The sequence below is a fragment of the Panthera pardus genome, unplaced genomic scaffold (assembly GCF_024362965.1).
Source record: "Panthera pardus isolate Hobbes unplaced genomic scaffold, ASM2436296v1 HiC_scaffold_12, whole genome shotgun sequence".
NCBI lineage: Eukaryota > Metazoa > Chordata > Mammalia > Carnivora > Felidae > Panthera > Panthera pardus.
The window spans coordinates 19,028,186-19,047,620 of NW_026526677.1; the positions used below are offsets into that span (position 1 = coordinate 19,028,186).

Consider the following 19,435-nt stretch of genomic DNA (forward strand, 5'->3'; position numbering starts at 1 on the left):
CTCGGACAGAGCTAGACGCCTGGGTGAGAGAGGGACGGCTCGGCGATGACCCACCCGTCGTGGCATTTAGCAGGGTTTGCTGTTATATCTGTAGAGATGAACTTTAAAACCCGAAACCCCCTCCCCAACAAAACTAGTCCGTTAGGATGGAAACCACACCTGCTTTCCAACACACACCCTGAGCACGTGGTACCGTCTGGCACACGGATCTGGCACTTAGTAAGTATCTGCTAAGTCAGTCCATGATTTCCACTATACAGATGGGAAAACTGAGGCTCAAAAAAGAATGATTTGACAAGATCACAAAGTTAGCCAGCGATGGTTATCTGAACCCAGGCCTTCTGGCTCCAAATTCAGAGCCCTGCCTCCACTTAACCGTAATTACAACTACCCAAGCCAGTCCGGATTCTCACGAGAGTATCTTTCCAGACTCAGCTCGGGGTCACTGCCTCCACGGAGCCCTCACCAACTCCAGCCACTGCCAGTGATGGCGTGTGCGGCCACCTCACCCTTCTCCCAGCGTCCCACCCAGCCTGGGCTGCGTCCCCTCACGGTAGCTGGCCGTTGCCGGTCTACTTGTCTATCTCCCACCACTAGGCTAGGAGCATCCAGGAGGCAAGGTCTGACCTTGCTCATCTTTGCATCTCCATACCTAACACGGCCCCTGGCAGACAAAGGGCCCTGAACGAATGTTTCCACAGATGCGTGGTCGACTGGCTGTGGCTCTCAGCACTTCTCTAAGATAAACAGAATTACACAGAGCCCTCTTTCAGGCTGAATGAGGCTCCCCCTCTGTTCTGGGCCTCCACTGCCCCCTGTGCAGGCCTCTCCCACAGCACATATCACATGCTATGAGAATTCTCGGTTTGTCCTCCCCACTAGATGCCAGCCTCCTCAGAAGCAGAGACCGCATTGCTCGCAGTAGACGTTCCAATAAGTACAAGACGAATGAATGTACACATGAATGAATGCTACTTAACGTTGTTCAAATACCTATCTATGGTAGTCAGACGCGAACAGAAATATCCAAACAGTCGGGAGAGGAGAAAGCAATATCTGAGGCAGTCCAGCCAGAGAGGTAAACACAAAGGCAGCTGATTTTCAATAATCTTCAACTTCCAAAGTCCTAGGGAACAACCTACAACCTAGCGGAACCTACGTTTGTCCATCTGTTCACTGGGACTGTTTCTAAGCTTTTACCCACGTGCAGACACTCCATCTCCAGCTGGTAACATTATGCAAATTCGTTGGTCTCTAAGAGCGGTGGTTCACAACTATGGCTACAAATCACACCCGCGGAGCTTCAAGTACAGCGTTCCTGAGGATGAGGCCCGGGCATCTTTTAAAGTCCTTCAGGTGAGTATGCGCTGCAGTTATAATGGAGAGCCACTGCTCTTGACCAAGGGTTGCTAAACATCTTAGATAAGAAGCTAGGTAAGTAATATCTTATGCTTTGTGGGCCAGAGAATCTCTGCGGCAACTACTCAGCTCTGCCACCATAGCACAAAAACAACCAGCAGATAATATGCAAATGAATGGGTGTGGATGTGTTTCAATAAAACTTTATTTACAAAACCTGGCAGCTTCCCATATCTGACCCAAAGGCCTCAGTTTGCGAACCCCTGCTCTAGGCCAACAGGCGGACTCTTCTGATGGAAAATACAGCACGATAATCTAAAGGAGTAGTTTTCAAACCTAGGTATGCATTACAGTTACCTAAGGGGCTCTCCGAATCCAATACATACAGAGCCACTGGTATAAAGTTTACCAGAAGGAAACACTCACCTCTTCCAGTCAAGAACTTCAGAGAAAGGCAAAACGTAAGAGTCTGCAATGACAACTGGGACACAGCCGGCGCGTAAAACGTCACTCAGTACCGCCTGGCCCAGCCGAGCACCTCGAAGGACCACACAGAAAGTGGCCTCCTGCAGGAACACAAGCAGAGGTAGGGGATTACACGCCAGTTTCGCCGATCCGCTTGCTCTGATCGCGACAGACCAAGGGCTGTCTCCCTTGGTTCTCCCAAGGGCTGCCCTTGGTCAGCCCTTGGTTCTCCCAAGGGCTGAGGCCAAGCAACACTGAGACATCCTGGCGGAAAATGCCAAAAGGTAACAGTTCACCCCAGGGGAACCTGAAAAGCTGCACCGGCTGGAATGCTTCCGTGCTATGTCACTGCCTCCACTGGCAGCATCTGAAAAGTCTGAAACCAAAGCCCAAGTCTTCCTCTGGGCACTCAAGAGCGTGACCTCCCACAGCCCGGTCCCCTGCAGCCCTAGTGTGTGATGCAAACACACCGCGGCCCGGTGGCTGAGCGTGGCTTACAGTGCCTACCTCAGCCTACCTCGTCACGGGATTACGTTGTCTGGGCATTCCGGGCTCCCTCGAGGACTCCCTAGAGGGAAGCCGCAAACTCTCCTTTCATCTTTCTACCCCTCGTGGCATCTAGCGGTGTGCTTTGCACACAGAAGATGTTCATTTCGTGAATGCAATGCCTTTGAAAACATACTACGACAAATAGGTTCCCGTAGAACAATAAATCAAACAGAAAGCAAAGTCAAAAAATGTCTTCTCCCTTCACTCCCTCAAGCCTAGTCAAAGTGGAGAACCTTTTGGAAAATGAAAGACATGCAGGAGAACAAGCAGTTGCAGCAGGTAAACCAAAGTAAGAAATGATCCTATCTCCAACACTTAGTTTCTCCCAGTGCTTGCCCCTTCGGTAGGGGAAAAAAAACAAGATAAAAAGCAAAAAAAAAAAAAAAAACCTCACTGTTTAACCTTTACAGCTAGAGTAAAGGAAAGTCCAGAAAAAAAATACAAAGAAACTCAATATGCCAAACTCCTCTGGGAATAAATGAGACAGCAGCGAGGGCTGAAGAAGAGAATGCATCATGGCGCCCGGAGTGCAGGTGGACAGCTCGGCCTGCCCCGAAGAGTCGGCATCCAGATGTGGACACGCATGCTGATAACCATTTTTCCTGTCTAGACAAAGGTTACTAGAAATACTCCCACTCGCATCACCACTGCTATCAGTCAGACATTCCACAGGACATGCAGCACTCTTTCAGAGAAAGTATTTTAACAATCTCAGCATGGGCCAGTTCTCTGTGGAGATTTAAAAAAAAAAAGAAAAAAATAAGTCACACCAGCTCCTTGCTATTTCTCCTTGAGCTATTTTAAATATTTCAGTGAAAAAAACTCACTTTCTCCTTTCCTAGCCCCCCTCCCCCGCTCCCGGCCCTTGGAATGTCAAGCATCCTGCTTATGCTTAAAACATCCCCAAAGGACCACTCTGCCCATGGCTAAGGAAGTACTGCCAGGCCCGTGACCGAGCAAAGGACACACTAGTAGCAGGACATGCCAAGGGTGGCAAAACACCAACGGACAAGACAGTAACAAAAAATGAAAAGCTCCCACTCCCAGCAAAAGCCGACGGCGGCCTTGTGGGCCAGCATGGCAGGGGATACAAGCAGCCTCCTGAAAGAAGGAAATTTCCCTGGACGGGCTTGTGAAGACAAGGGTACAAGTAAAATACATGTGCCCGCTTTGTCCGTGTGGCTTCTCTGCAAACCCACCAGCTTTGCGATTCCGAAGTATGATGAACACCGGAAAGGAGGAGGGACACGCACAGGCCAAGCGGCTGCGCACGGACAACACGGCAGGCACGGACACGCCCGCAGGCCTGCGTGTCCGGTAAGGAGCAGCACTACGTTTTCCTCTTCTCCCCTTGGGTAGTTCTCCCGGCCGCGTGTGGAAACCAGCCTCTTGCGCTGGGCTGCATGTGACTCTGTGGAAGCGAGCTCTACCAAGCCTCAAAAGAGGGTGACGGACACTCACCTGCAGCACCTGGGGGTAATCGAAGACCTGGTGCTTGTGGCAGCGCCTACGGACGGAGAGGACGCCCTCTGAGAGGTTGGTGCACTTATCCAGGACTAACACCGCCTCCCCGTGTCTGGCTTGGAGGGCCTCCAGGTCTTCTCTGTACTCGGGGTGGACAGCCGGCTGAGAGGACAGGAGGAAGTACCGCCGGGGCCTACGAGAGAGGAAAGAGGGTGACTGCGACGCTGCCGCTGGCATGCCGGTCAAAGTGCGACAAACTCTGGCGTTAAACCTACGGCAGGAAGGGTGTCCTCACCAGGCTTCACACCCCTCGATTTTCTGGGAGATTATACTCTGTAGCATTGCTGAATATTTACAGTATCATACCCTGTCAGAATGTAAGGTACGGCTCATTCATGTGCTGAAATCTTATGCAATCATTAAAGGTTTTATTTGGGATAAGTTCTTCACGTTTTGAGGAAAGGCTTATAATATGCCAAGCTTGGAGAGCATACCATAAATATGTGTATGCGTGTGTGTGGGAAAAGAGAGAAACTGACTGGATGGCTATTTGGAAGAAGCATCAACATATTATCATTAGCTATATCTGAGGTCTCTGATCTGAGAAAGAACCGACAGCTGCCTGCATCCTTCAAACGGGAAGGAAGACAAACAATGGGCAGTAGTGGCTATAAAACCGGAAGAGCTGGGGCGCCTGGGTGGCTCAGTCAGTTGAGCGTCCGACCTCGGCTCAGGTCATGATCTCACTGGTTTGTGGGTTCTAGCCCCGCATCGGGCTCTGTGCTGACAGCTCAGAGCCTGCAGCCTGCTTCGGATTCTGTGTCTCCTTCTCTCTCTGCCCCTCCCCCACTTGTGCTCTGTCTCTGTCTCTCAAAAATAAATAAATGTAAAAAAAAACAAAAAACAAAAAACAAAAAAACGGAAGAGGTGAAGGACTGCTTCTGGGTGCTGAATGGCTTCCTCATGCTACAGAGATGCTGCAGGGAAGAGAGCCCCATCCTCAGCCACCTGGACACAGGAAGACGGAATTGGTAGTTGAGAGCAAGTGGAAAAAACTATCTTCACCAAAGTATGGAACCAGTCTTAACATCTGGATAGCAAGGACATCTAAAAGAAAATGGAGAGCAGAAAGGATTTCCAGGGGTCTAGTACCATTTAGATCTCCACAAGAGACAAAAACATGAATACAAAGTTCATCAGCCAGAAGTTACGGGGGAGATTTGAGGAAGACCAGATGGTAATTCTCTCCTGGAAGGCAAGACTCCTACAGAGCGGAGAGGTTCCAGAGCATAAACACTACATAGGTTGAGGGACCACTAGTGATCACCATCAAAGACATAAATAATATAAAGCAGGTTCCAGGAAGAAGTAAAGCACCCATTAAACCTAGAAGCAACAGTCACATGAATCTACCCCCAATGGTCTACACCAGGGGAAGTCCCAGGGGTTGGTAGATCTCACAGACAATGCCACCAGGCAAGCTGATATGAGTATGCACATAAGAAAGGACCAAAACCTATACTCTATGACCCCATTCTCTCTCTCTGTCTCTCTCTCTTCTTGCTTTGAGAGAATGGAAGGGTTATTGTTTTTTTGTTTTTTTAGTTTCTCAAACTTACTTGGAGGTTCTAGCTAGAGAACACCTAACCCAGTAAGAACAACCCATCCTGAAACTGGAAATCATGTTTTACCCAGCGCTGAACTTCAGGTCCCAAACACATAGAGCAATGAGTGGAGAAGGGGAACCCTCACCTCACCAGCCAGATCAGCTAAAGAAACTCCAGAGAACAGAGCAACGCATACCACAGCCAGATTGCTTTCAAATCCTCAGAACCATCTCTTTAAGCAGCTAAACTGAAAGCAAAGGGTACTTCCCATGCCACAGTTAGGAAAGAAAGGGATGCACGCATTCCTAAAACCTCACTGCCTAATAGCAATTAGCCACATGAGGCCATTTAAAAAAATTGTTGTTAATGTTTATTTATGAGAGAGAGAGAGAGAGACCGATCGTGGGCAGGGGAGGGGCAGAGAGAGAGGGAGACAGAATCTGAAGCAGGCTCCAGGCTCTGAGCTGTCAACACAGAGCCCGATATGGTGTTGGAACTCACGAACCGTGAGATCATGTCCGAAGTCAGACGCTTAACCGACTGAGCCACCCAGACGTCCTGAGGCCATTTAAGTAAAACATAAAATTCAGTTCCTCAGTCACACTAGCCACATTTCAAATTGTCAATGGCCATACGTGGCTAGTGGGTACCTAACAGCTCAAATACAGATGGTCTCCCCACTGCAGAAAGCTCTATTTGATAGAGTGGCCCTCAATGGTTGTTCAGACCCAGAAACCAGGGGAAAAGTAAGTGGAGATAAGAAAGATGTGGAAGAGCAATCCATGGGGAAGTGAGTTTGGATCAGCTGCACAGATCGGTTCCTGTCATCCCGGGCAACTTCCCCCTAAGTTATAATCTATTGAACAATGTGCTGAATATCTATAGTTAAAAGTATTCCTTCTAGACACTGAAATGGACTCTTGGATTCTATGTTCAGCCCTGAGCCTCAATAATTTTTCTTTTGTAAAAGCATTAATTTTCAGGGGCGCCTGACTGGCTCAGTCGGTTAAGCATCCGACACTTGATTTCGGCTCAGGTCATGATCTCATGGTTGTGAGTTTGAGTCCCGCATCAGGCTCTGCACCGACAGTGCATAGCTTGTTTGGGATTCATTTTCTCTCTCTCTCTCTCTCTGCCCCTCCCCTGCTCGCACCTCCCTCTCTTTCTCAAAATACATAAACTTTTTTAAAAAAGTATTAACTTTCAGAGGGATGACGTTGTGATGAAAAGATCCCATATAAGAGCACCTGCAGATCATTGTGAAGTGAATACCATCTACTTTGAAATTATTTCTGTAATCAAACTTGTCTATTTAAACAAGAGAAAGATTTATAGGCAAAAATCACAAGACAAGCAGGGTTTAAAAACATCTTAACACTTAAAGCTATTTGCAAATGAAATGGACTGGGGTTTTTTTTCTTTCAAATCAGAAAAATTTTCATTAACAAGTTATAGTGAAATCAGCCATGCATCAAGTTAGAGCTAAATGGCCTTTAAAGGTCTTTCCAGTTCCTAAGACACTGGTTCTATGATGGATCTCATCGGGCACGGATACTTGCCGGATGTTTCTAGGGACTTTCTATTTAAGTAGAGCTGCTGGCATAAAACTGGCAGGCTCTATGCCATCTAGAGTAAGAAGAGACACACTGGCATCCAGGAGGGTGTCCATGCAGAAGGGCGCAGAGTGTTGGGAGTTCTAGAGAGAAAAGGGTGCTTCTATTTCTGCATGGCGTGTGTGGGGACAGAGATGGCCCACACGGAGTGTTGGAGTCTTTCCCCACAAAGGTTTTCACCCCAGTGAAGGCTTCTACTCAGGGAAGAGCTGGGAGGTGGCTCAATGCAGGGTATGAGAGTCCTGCAAGGGTACCCGATTCTGCACTGGGGGGCAGGGGTGAAGGTAGCCATGACAACCCAGTGGGATGCTGGAGAACAAGCGAGGTTAGCATGTTTGTGGGGAGGATGATAGCAACAGTCCCATCATCCCAGTGTGGGGTGCTGGAACCCAAGAAGGCTGAGGAGGGTATCTGCCGGGGCAGGTGGGAAGGAGACAGCAGCAAGAGCCAACATGAGGGAGTCAGTGTCTGAGTAGGGCCGAAGAGGGCACCGTGCAGTGATGGAGGCAGTGGCGGCACAGAACTTTGGTTACATGGAGGAGGGTTGATCAAATAAGTGAAGATATTGAGGATAACGGGAGCCAGATTTCTCACTGTCTGAGAACGGAGTTACAAACACGCAAAAAGAGAAAACCGGAAGGCTCGTGCGGTGCCTGGTGGAACTGGAGATACTGATAGGAACGCATGTAGATCACATAGCGACCACCCACCCAGGTGGATACAGGAAAAAATACAGACGTTAGTGTGTGGTGCTCCAAGAAGCTCCTGAGGAGAGGACTCTGGTTGAGGTTTCACTGTTGAGAAACAAAGTTCTATTTTAGACGTTTGGTTGCCAGGATCACTGGATCCCTACTCTACCATTACTGCATTTTCAACATAAATGTGCAGATGTGCACGGAGTCTAAAAATGCTCCCTCTGCTTGCCGGCTCTCCCTGACCTGACAGATGGTTGATGGGGTGTGTGCCCATTTTAGTTCTAAGCAAACAAAATGTTAAGGTGGACTTGTTTTTCTTTTAAGGACTAGAATTACTAGCTATGACTTTCATGTTTCCTCCCAGCAGCGCTGAAATCTAAGTTTAAGTAAAATCACGCTGAGAACTTGAAGTCTCCCTCAATAGTAACAGTTGTAAACTCCCAATTTAGTTCCTTTTAGAAAGAAAATGACAAGAATTCCAGCTGAGACCGGCACAGCTGTGAGAAGAAGCTATCAATAGCAACAATCCTCAGCTTCCCATTGAAAAAATATTGAGAGAGATTTAAAATAAAAATAAAAACAAAGCTCTCACTACTCTATGTAGCCCTCAAGAGATGTGGGAATCCCCTTGAAAAGCAACTCTCACCAAGAGCAACAAATCCGAAGCACGGCCATGAGGTCACCTCCCTGCCTCCTCCCTCCCAGGTCCCTGGACAGGCTGATGAGTCTGGAGCCTGCTTTTGCCCTTTGTTGTTTTTTCCTTCTTCTCCTCCCTCTCCTCCTCCTTCTTTTCTTCCTTTCAGAGACAAGGGAACTGCAAGCTGGAGGGAACACAAGTGTGGGTCAGGCTGAGCTCTAGAAATCCACCAACTGGCCAGCAGAGGGAGGGTCGTGCCCCAGGCAGCCTTCAGCTTTTTCCCTGCTCCTTGAAGATCTACTTTCTTCCATCTAGCTACTGAGTGCAGAATTTCACACTCTGACATCTAGGGATCTAGTTAAAGATCTTAATTTCAATCTTGATATACGTAAAAACTAGGGAGGTGTCGTTACTGAGAAAATAGCCACCAGCAGCAGTTTAAATCTCTGAAAAGTAATCGCCTGAAAATAATTTTTACTCTTTAGAGGTGGTTTGTTCTCCTTTGTTTTTACTAAATCTTTTCTTTTCGGTAGGCTTTTGCCCCTAGGTCAAATCTGAAGGGAAGGAAGAGTCCTAAGAGAGCTGGGTTACACACTAGAGAGATTAGAGAATAAAGACAGTAGAGTTCAAGCAGTCTTAAGAAAACGCGGCCCAGAGTCAGCCGTGCTGACAGGACAGACCCGGGCCCCAGCCGCTCGTCTTGGCCTCAGCCAGGCTTTCTCTGCAGCAGACTGCTGCCATGTGGGCCCCGGAGTCTTTGTTGCGCAGTGTGTGCGCTACAGAGGTTTACTGGCACCCCCGGCCTCCACCCACTGGCCGCCAGGAGCACCCCGCGCAGAACAGAGTCAACCCAGCAGGCCTGACTGCTCTTCAAGGCTGGCTCTTGGCTGGTATATGGGAACGCCGATTTTGGGAGAGTTCCCACCCTCCCCCGAACCGAGAGGAGTGGCTTACCGGGCCCGAACTGTACAAACAATATGGCTTATGCCGAACACCTGCTTTCCTTCTAGAAATCTGAAACGGGGGCACGTGTCAAGCAGAGACCGCATGTGATTAACTCCCAATGAAAACTGCGGGCACGGAGAGTCTCTAACGAGTCCCCAGTAAGTGACATTTCATGCCTGCTGTCACCACTTGCCCATCCTGTGTGACGGTGTGACACCAATGGGAGAGGACCTTTGATACCTGCACCTGGTTTCCTTGGGCTTCACCCCATGTGCCTTTTCCCTTTGCTGACTATGCTCTGTCTCCTTCTGCTACAGTTATAGCCACGAGTAGGACTACGTACCGAGTCCTGAGCTCTCCTGGCAAATCATCGAAATCGGAGGTGGTCTAGGGGACCCCTGACACACACACTCCTCAGTCACAACAGTCAAAAAGGCTCCACAGACTGCCAAATATCCCTGGGGAGATAAAATCAACCCCTCCGATGTTGAGAACCGCTCATCCGGCCATGCTTGGTCCAGATAGGCCTTCAATAAAGGTTTGATTAGAACTGAAGTGAACGGAATTAAACTGTTTCCAAAACAACTTCAGGCGGAAAAAAAAGGCAAAGGGTTAAAAATTAACTTTCAAAAATCACACAGCTGATTTAAATTTAAATGTTCGCAGAAGCAACAGAGAAGATAAATCTTTTTTCTAAGTTCAGTGGACTTTTCTCCACTATCATAGTTTCATATTATAATATCTATCATAATATGTTTATATTATGGTAATATCTATTATATCTACTGCTACATAAAGATGCCAAATTAAGATCCGAGATACATGACAGAAATCTGTACCACCCCAACAGGGACCAGCTAGGCTGGTACCTTCTCATCAGAGAAAAATCCAGTCTCAAAACATAGCACCAACTGCATACTTCTCTCCAGTCTACAAATCCTCTGTAAGATTTTGTATTTTCATCTTGATGATGATCCAAAAAAATTAGTAGAGGCATATTTTTGCTCATGTTTAGTGATAAATACTGCTAAGAGTTTTTCAATGTCCGGGGCACCTGGGTGGCGCAGCTGGTTAAGCATCCAACTTTGGCTCAGATCACGATCTCACAGTTCATGAGTCCGAACCTCACGTTGGGCTCTGTGCTGACAGAGCAGAGCCTGGAGTATGCCTCAGATTCTGTGTCTCCCTCTCTGCCCCTCCGCTGCTCACACTCGGTCTCTCTCTCAAAAATAAATATTAAAAAAAATTTAAAAAAACACAAAACTTGTATACACATATTGATAGCAGCATTATTAAGAATAGCTAAAAAGTGGAAAAAACCCAAATGTCCATCAACTTATAAAAGGATAAACAAAATGTGGTATATCCATATGACAAAACAGTATTCAGCCAAAAAAGGAATAAAGCACTGATTCCGTGCTACAAAATGGATAAACCCTGAAAGTGTTATGCTGGGTGAAAAGAGACACAAAAGGCCACCCGTTATATGACTATATTTTTAGGAAATGTCCGGAATGGGCAAATCCACAGAGAAGGAAGGTAGCTGAGCAGTTGCTGTTGGGGGTAGAGGGTGTGAAATTTGAGGGCAGGGACAGAAAAGTGGCTGCTAACAGGTATGGGGCTTATTTTGGGGGTGATGAAATGTTCTGTAATGAGACAGCAGTGATGACAGTTGTACAAGTTTGCAAATACACTAAAAACCACTGAACTGTATCAAATTAGCAGTTGTATACCTTAAATTTACCTACCGTTATATGTCCACTATATCTCATTTAAAAATAAACCCACTGAAGTATATTCTTTAAAAGAGTGAACTTTATGGTAACTGAATTACATCTCAATAAAAAAATAACAAAGTAACAAAACAAAAAGTCAACTCTGGAAGTCACTAACAGAAAAATCCGGAAAGTTGATCTAGGCAAGAAGTTCATGAACTATTTAGTCTTTCTTGGCACTTGCCTAAAGATAGAAAAACGTTTCAATCTTGTCTAAATAACAAAATTTGCTATGTCTAAAGAAAGTTCCAGAATTTGATCACCAGGCCACACAGTAGGACACACATACACAGGAGAATCCATAAAGGCTTCTAAGGGGAAGTCTGAGATGCTTTGCAAACTATTTCCTTGACACTCATTTCTGTGACCAAATGGTACGTGTGGGTTTTTAAATCTCCCCCTGTATGAGATTTCTAGTGTGGCAATACACAAATCCATCACTTTCATACCTGAGCACTTGGCACACAGAATACTATTCTGACCATATTTGTTTAAAGCTTACTGAGATTCCCGCCGTGAATTAGCACAATTTTAAATATACTACCTCAAAAAAGGCTACACAAGATGCCCTGTACGTCTATGCTGTCAGCTCTTTCCATTTACCCACTCACATGTCAACACTATGAGCCAATCATGTGCCAGGCACAGTGAACATGGCTGTTAAAAAACAGATCTGGCACCAGAATCCAAAATCCCCAGCGGAGAGGGTGCGAGCAAGCCGTTACGACGTGGCCTCGTGAGTGGCACACGACCGCTCTCGGGGCATAAGGCAGAAGAGCCATTCCAAGGCTAGCAAAGTGGTGAGAGGTACTCGAGTGAAAACCCAAAGGACAGGCAGGTGATCAGTCTGATGAAAATAAGGAAAAAGACCTCCAGACAGTGGAGAATATCTGCAACCCAGAAAAACCGAGACAGCAAAGCTCATCCTGAGAAAAGAACTAAAAGGGGGAAAAAAAAATCTAGAGACGGAGAGAGTGGTCACATGCCAGAGGGTCTTGAAAGACATTTTAAGGGATCTGGGCTTTATCCAAAGGGAAATGGGAAGTCAACAATCAGGCTGTAGGGGCAGCAAGACTAGAGGCAGGGAAACCCAACAGGGGTCCGTTTCCACAATCCACAGGAGAGATGACAGTAACCTGGTGTGCGGGGGAGCAGAGCAGATGGGGAAATAGGGCAGAGCTAAGACATATTTAGGAGGGAGAATCAATAGGACTTACTCTTCTGGTACAGGAAGTAAGGGAAGGAAGGAGTCAAGGACATCACAGCGATTCCAGATTGGAAAGCTGGGTACACAGCACGGTACATTCACTGAGTCAGAGAAAAGTGGAGGACAAACAGGACTGGGGGCGGGGGGCGGGGGGCAGGGGGCAGATGACAGACTCCAAGATACTGGCTTGTAACCGAGGCTTCAGCTGCTGTGATACCCAGCACGCTGAACCTGGTCAGCATCTCACAGCACCCTCGGCTGAGCTGAATGCACCTTACCCCGGTCCTTTCTCTGGAAGCTCCACCTCAGCTGACAGGGGACTGTAGACGGGAATGCTGACATCGTAGCCTTGCCGGTAAGTCCACGTAGAAAAGCCACCACCAGCCAATAGAGCCCTGAAAGGAAAGGATTTCGTCAAACAATGAGAAAGGAAGGCCTTCATTCTGATAAGCTCTGTGAGAAGGGATAGAAGAATTGAGTCTTAATATTATCATATCAACAAAAACTTGTTTACTGGCCCACTTTTCTATAAAGACACAGCGCTACGTGTTTTACACTCACATCTCCTGGACGTCAGCTGCATTCTACCCCTGAGTCATCGGCCTTCTTCTGGGGTCCTAGGTAGTCTTTCCTTATTTTCCATTTTATAAAACACATCACAGCCCAGAGGACACCCTCTGAACAGCCCCTCCGCCACCCTATTCAGATCCCATTCGCCTCTCCCCAAAGTCATTCACAACATTCACGACAGCAGGAACGAACAATAGGTCTGCATGGGAAGACTGTCCGGGGCAGTCACTTACCCAGCCTCTGGCCCAAATCTCAGGAGACAGTGGGCACAGAAAGCGGCAGTGACAGCCAAGCATCTGGTCCCGTGCAACTGCTGCCCCAGGCAGGTCCTCCAGTGTCGTCCGAGAGCTGCGTGTGGATCACGTAGCCTCCACCAGCTCTCGCCATCCATTCCAGCTACTCAGTCCCCATTCAGGAAGCAAGAAACCAGGATGACCTTTACTGCTTCTCTTGCAGTTTGCATGTACTAGCTCTTATTCCCTTAATTAGAAAGCTGTGAACACACTGCTTTAATTGGATCCAGCAAGTAGTACAGTGGCACTTCATCAGAGAGAGGAAGCAGGTGTATAGCACACCAGCTTTGACTGTTACTCTGTCCCTGGGGCCCCAAACCCATCAACATCACCTACTGGGGCAGAGTTTTGCCAGTTCCACGCACCGCACAGTCTGAGCCAAAATGTCTGAGCTGAGAAACCACACTTTTTGCAATATTGATTGCTACCAATCCTTTCCCTGCCCTGATGACAACCTACATTCCCTTCTAACATGACCAGTTTAAGTTCAAAGATTTTCCAACCACCCCTGGAAATCCCAGTCTGTTTGTTTAAGCTTTATGAAACCAAGAATTGGTTAGTGAGGTAATGTGCAGGCTAAAAACCTCTCCAGCTGCCAGTCTACTCTGTAAAACTTAATGACTATCCTTAGTACCAACATACGGTCTTATTTTTCCTGATTAGCATTCAGTAATGAATCCATCCAACATGAGTTTGGGCCGGTTCCACAACAGCAAGCGGACTGTATGGGGCCCCATGACCTATGCACGGAGAAACACACATAGATCCAATATGGAGGCACCAGGCAGTCCAGGTAAGCCAGGGTGGTAGGTGGTTAGGTAATTACACCCACAGCCCCAGAGGAGAGGGGAATGTGTATGTGGCAAGAGAGGAAGCAGGTGTGCATCACACCAACTTTTCCTATAATTCTGTCCCTGGGGCCCCAACTGTTACTGTGTTCCAGGAGAGTAGGGTGGGGGTTATGCACTGGTAGGAGGAAAGCATGCCATCTGAAGCATGGCTTACGTCACCCATCATACACTCAAGATCTCCACTTGTGACCTCGGCAAGAGCCAGGATTGCAATTAGTCAAACAGACCTCACACCAGCCCTGCTGCTGCTAAGACTGTAAGTCCCTATATCGTCTTCTGCCAAGCACTCCATAATATTATAAGGGAGACAATACAGTAAGCTTCCCCTGCTTTACAGAACATGTGTTTTACATTGAGGGAAAAGCACAGCTCTGAAAAGCACATTCTCTTTTCCCATTATGTATCCCTAAAATCAGAGATCAGTTCCAAAGCTGCAAGAGAGTGAAGAGAAAACTTGCAGCTACACAAGTATTAATCTGATGATCAGATTCATGCCAGGCCAAGTGTTATGTCACTGAAAGTGTCCTCTAGCATTTTTAGCATGTGGCAGGCTTTTCTGAAGCTATAGGACAGCTCCTCTGTCACCAAGCCACCTGCTCGACTCATGCACTCCACCGTCCCCACTCTGATCTGTCCTCAGATGTTCCCCCAGCTTGCCTCCTATCTGAGTGTCGGCAGGGCCTAAACACAGTTCGTCTGCAAGGTCAACCTTTGCATGTAATCAGGCCTGCAAATTCCTCAAATATAAAGCTTCAAATTTCGTAAAGAAAAAAAACAAAAACAAAAACTGACCAATTCTATTAGTCATCCTTACTTGTTTACTGAATCAAACAAACTGTAAAAACATATTTGAGACAAGTAGATCTGAACAATGGCTAGATATCTGGTGATATTAGGTTCCTATTAACTTTTTAGGTGCAGAAATAGTACTATAGTTATATATATTTTTAAATCCCTTATGCAGAGATTCAAATGGAAATATTTATAGATAAAATGATACAATGTCTGGCATTTGCTTCTTGATAATCAGGTGGGGCAGGGGTAGGAGTACAGATGAATGGAGACCAGCCTCGAGACGACGATTACTAAAGCTGGACAGGGGCACACGGGTTCACTGTGCTAGTCTCTTATTTTTTATTTTTATTTTAGAGAGAGAGAGAAAGCACAAGCTGGAGGGAGGGACAGAGAGAGAGAGAGAGAGAGAGAGAGAGAGAGAGAGAGGGAGAGAATCTTAAGCAGGCTCTACACTCAGTGTGGAGCCATACACAGGGCCCAATCCAATGACCTGGGATCCTGAGCGGAAATCAAGAGTCGGATGCTCAAGTGACTGAGCCACTCAGGTGCCTCATCATCTCTTCTTTTATATAGGTTTGAAACTTTCCATAACAAGTTAAATAAGACCCACACAAAGTGGAAATCTGTGAGAGATACGTGCAAAGAAATGATAATAAAAATCCAGGGTAGTAATAATATTACAGAACATATATGAGAAAACAAAGATTAGTAGAGTAAGGCATTGAAGAGGTATAATTTGCTCCCACTTAAAATGGGTGTATACAGAGGTGACTGGGTGGTTCAGTCGGTTAAACCACTGACTCTTGATTTTGGTTCCGGTCATGATCTCATGGCTCGTGAGTCTGAGCCCTCTGTCGGGCTCTGCGCTGACAGCATGGAGCCTGCTTGGGGTTCTCTCTCCCTCTCTCTCTGCCCCTCCTCCATTCATGCACGTGCACGTACTCGCTCTCTCTAAATAAACATACATACATCCATAAAGTGGGCATATATACCGGGGCACCTGGGTGGCTCAGCCAGTTGCGCGTCCAACTCTTGATTTCCGCTCAGGTCACGATCTCACCGTTCAGTTGGTGGGTCTGAGCCCCACATCAGGCTCCATGCTGATAGTGTGCAGCCTGCTTGTAATTTTCTCTCTCTCTCTCCCTCTAGCTCTCTCTCTCTCAAAAAATAAAGAAAACTTTAAAAAATGGGTGTCTCACACACACACACGTTTATGTATAAACCCATAGGAAAAAGGCTAGAAAAAATACATAGTACTTAATTATCTTTTGGTAAGGGAGTGAAAATAGAGGAGTGTTTGAAAGCATACTTTTATATTTCACTCTTTATACACTTGCATATTGTTACAATCTTGTACAAAGAAAGTGTACATTATCAGGTATATCATGTGTAGGATCTTTAAAAATTGAAAGAGAAATAAAGACAGATTTAAGCAGCACGAAAGATTATATGCTGAGAAGACATTTCCTTCTGTCCTGTTCCTTGCATTTCCCTGGGTCAAATCATTCTCAAATAATCACACCTATGACCTTGGACTTCAGGAGACCCTAAGAAACAGTCTAATCTAGGCTGCCTGCTTTCTAATTTCCAAATAACCTGATACGCAGCTCCTGCTAAAACCAGTGTATATTCATGGCTCTTGCTTCCTCTGAATCCAGGAGCAAGGACAAATGATAAGAAAAACTAACAAAAAATCTGCTCTTCCTTCCTTCCAGAAGACCACCCAGGTCTCAAAACGCAATTTCCCATGTGCAGAGATAAAGGAAGACTAAACAGTGATTCATTACTTGCTATAGGATTGCCATAATCGCTTACAAAAATACATGCGCAGGGAAAAAGATTTAACCTTCCTGATCCTTAACACCTAAGCACTAGCAGGAACTCAAACTTCTTCCTGACCACCTGACACTTTCCTGCAGAGACATGAAACCCCATTTCACATATGCACTTGATAAAAATAAAATCCTTCTCCCATGCAAATACCTATACCAAAATGTCAGCAAAAAGTGAAACGTCTCATATAGAAATAAGGCCTTCTCTCTCTATCAAAAATAAACAATTAAAAAAAAAGGCAGGGGGGCGCCTGGATGGCTCAGTCGGTTAAGCATCCAACTTTGGCTCAGGTCATGATCTCGCAGTTCATGGGTTCAAGTCCTGCATCAGGTTCTGTGCTGACAGCTCAGAGCCTGGAGCCTGCTTCAGATTCTGTGTCTCCCTTTCTCTCTGCCTCTGCTCGTTCTCTCTCTCTCTCTCTCTAAAATAAATAAACATTAAAAATTTAAAAGAAAGAAAGAAAGAAGGCCTTCTCAAAATAAACCCAAAACAGCAGGTAGAGACACTGCATTCCTAACAGCTTTTTCTCCCCTTCTCTGTTCCCTAAAGTATTTCTCTCTCCCCGAGCAACCAAATCCATAAAACAGTAGCCCACTCAGGTCTGGCTGGGGCTGAGGGCCAAACCAGGGCTCACCTTGTGTTCGGCTGGTTTCTACCGAATGTGTGTGGCCTGACTGCCCTCTATCGACCAAAATGGTTCCTACACCAAAGGTGAAGAGTGGTCCTGGAGTGTAGGTCTCTTGTAGCATTAACAGTATTTCCAGATAAAAACACAACACTGACCCTATACAATCACATAAAGCGAAAAGAGCTTGGGTTTAATTTTCCAGGGAAAAGTAGTGTTTAGTGCAGATTTTCACAAATGACAACAATGTCAGCCTCCGGGAAGCTGAGAGCATGGCTGGCCTCGGGTCATTCTCTAACCTTTGCCAGTAACAATCACTTTAAGAATTAAATATCAACCATAATAAAATTACTTTTAAGTGAGTTTTACATAAGTTTACAACAATCCTGTACCTTGAGCACTGCCCGGGAGCCCTACCCTGGGCCTAACATTTCTGCTCTCCTCAAAGCCTTGAATCAAGTACCAGGAGAGGAAGGCCAAGCGGACCTCATTCCCAAGCCTTCCAGGAAGCCTCCAGGCCAAGGGGTTCAGCCGCTGTATGAAAGGGCTGACGAGTACAGTACGTGAACTAAGAATCATAATCATGCAATCTCAGCCACCCCGTAACATAAGTGCTGTCGGGAAGGCTTCATCAGGAAGAAAGGAAGGCAAGAAATGGGTGGGAGCGAGGAGGGGAGGGAGGAAGGAAGAGTCCCACTGACTTAGGCAATGGAGAGTAAATGACAACCAGACTGCCCCCACCCTGTCCTCCGACATGACGGGCTGTGGGTGTCACTTTCACACCTCCGCACCCCCTTCCCACAGTGAGCTGTGACTCCACTTTTGGCAAACGCTCCCAAATTCAGACAGAGCACACACAAGCCAATCATGAACCCAGTCTTGGGGGTGGGGGTGCGCCATTAAGGACAGCATAAGTCAGACCGAGAAAAAAAGACAGTTTTTTAAAATGCGATGCTACAGGGGCGCCTGGGTGGTGCAGTCAGTTAAGCCTCCGACTCTTGATCTCAACTCAGGTCATGAGCTCACAGTTCGTGGGTTCGGGCCCCACATCAGGCTCTGTGCTGATGGTGTGGAGCCTGCGTGGGACTCTGTTTCTCCTTCTCTCTGCCCCTCCCCCATTTGTGTGCACATTCTCTCTCAAAATAAATAAATACACAAAAAATTTTTATAAATAAATAAATACACTAACTAAAATGCAATGCTACAATGGAAGTTCTGGTCGGTTCAACACAACAGATTTAAGTAGGTCAGGTCTCACTACTTCCAGGTCCTGAGGAGGTAAATGCCAAGGGCATTTTTTTTAATTTAACAAACAATTCTGATGACACAGTCTGTCCCACTAGGCTTAGAAAATGACTTCACAGGAAGGAAAGGGTCTTGTATTTCCTTGATCCTCAGAAACCCCTCACAGGGACAACTCCAAATACAGTTACCTGTCTCTGGGGACATCCAGCGCTGTGTTATAATCGGGGGGACCTCCAGGCAACATGTTGAACAGCAGGTGGTTTGTACCTCGATCCCACCTATTAAAAAAAAAAATTATACATGTAGGGGAATTCACATGTCAACTCCCAAGAAACAAATACAAGGGTCAGTTACTGAATGACAAGCAGCAAATATCCCCAACCCAAAATAGGCCCACTTCTCGGGTGTGCAAAGTGAATTCCTAGAAATCCCAAGAGGACATCCAGGCCACCCTGGTTCCTCAAAAGAAAAACATGGGTGGATGTTTACTTGAAGTCTGTCCACTACAGAAGTGCCCATGATTAGGACAACCTGAAAACTATCTGAATGTGCACCATCTGGTTAAAGAAACAAAAAAATATATAAAATATATAAGGCTGGCTTAAATACAGAATGGAACGTGTAAAATGGAATGCTATACAACTCTTAAAATTATATAGTAAAAGAATATGAAATTATTTGGAAACAGATTCATAACATATCAGAGGAGAAAGACAGCGTAAGAATATATAATGTGTAATCCCTTGACAAAATGTATATGTACACTGAGGTATGCATATATTTCATACAAAAATGAATATTACACGCATATGTATTTATTTTTTATACAAAAGTGACTGGAAGGGGTGCCTGGGTGGCTCAGTCGGTTGAGCATCTGACTTCAGCTCAGGTCATGATCTCGTGGTTC

At 46.2% G+C, this 19,435-nt stretch overlaps 1 protein-coding gene across 3 annotated transcripts in view; it reads right to left on the reverse strand.

The window, feature by feature from the left end:
- Window positions 1–19,435, reverse strand: part of EXT2 (exostosin glycosyltransferase 2) — a 144,351-nt gene that overhangs the window by 113,422 nt on the left and 11,494 nt on the right. For all 3 annotated transcript variants that reach the window (XM_053899817.1, XM_053899815.1, XM_053899816.1), the window contains exons 3-6: window positions 18,717–18,806; window positions 12,595–12,711; window positions 3,835–4,030; window positions 1,786–1,925 (exon numbers count right to left, since the gene is read on the reverse strand). In XM_053899817.1, the coding sequence (XP_053755792.1) occupies window positions 1,786–1,925; window positions 3,835–4,030; window positions 12,595–12,711; window positions 18,717–18,806 (543 nt within the window). The remainder of the gene's footprint in view (window positions 1–1,785; window positions 1,926–3,834; window positions 4,031–12,594; window positions 12,712–18,716; window positions 18,807–19,435) is intronic.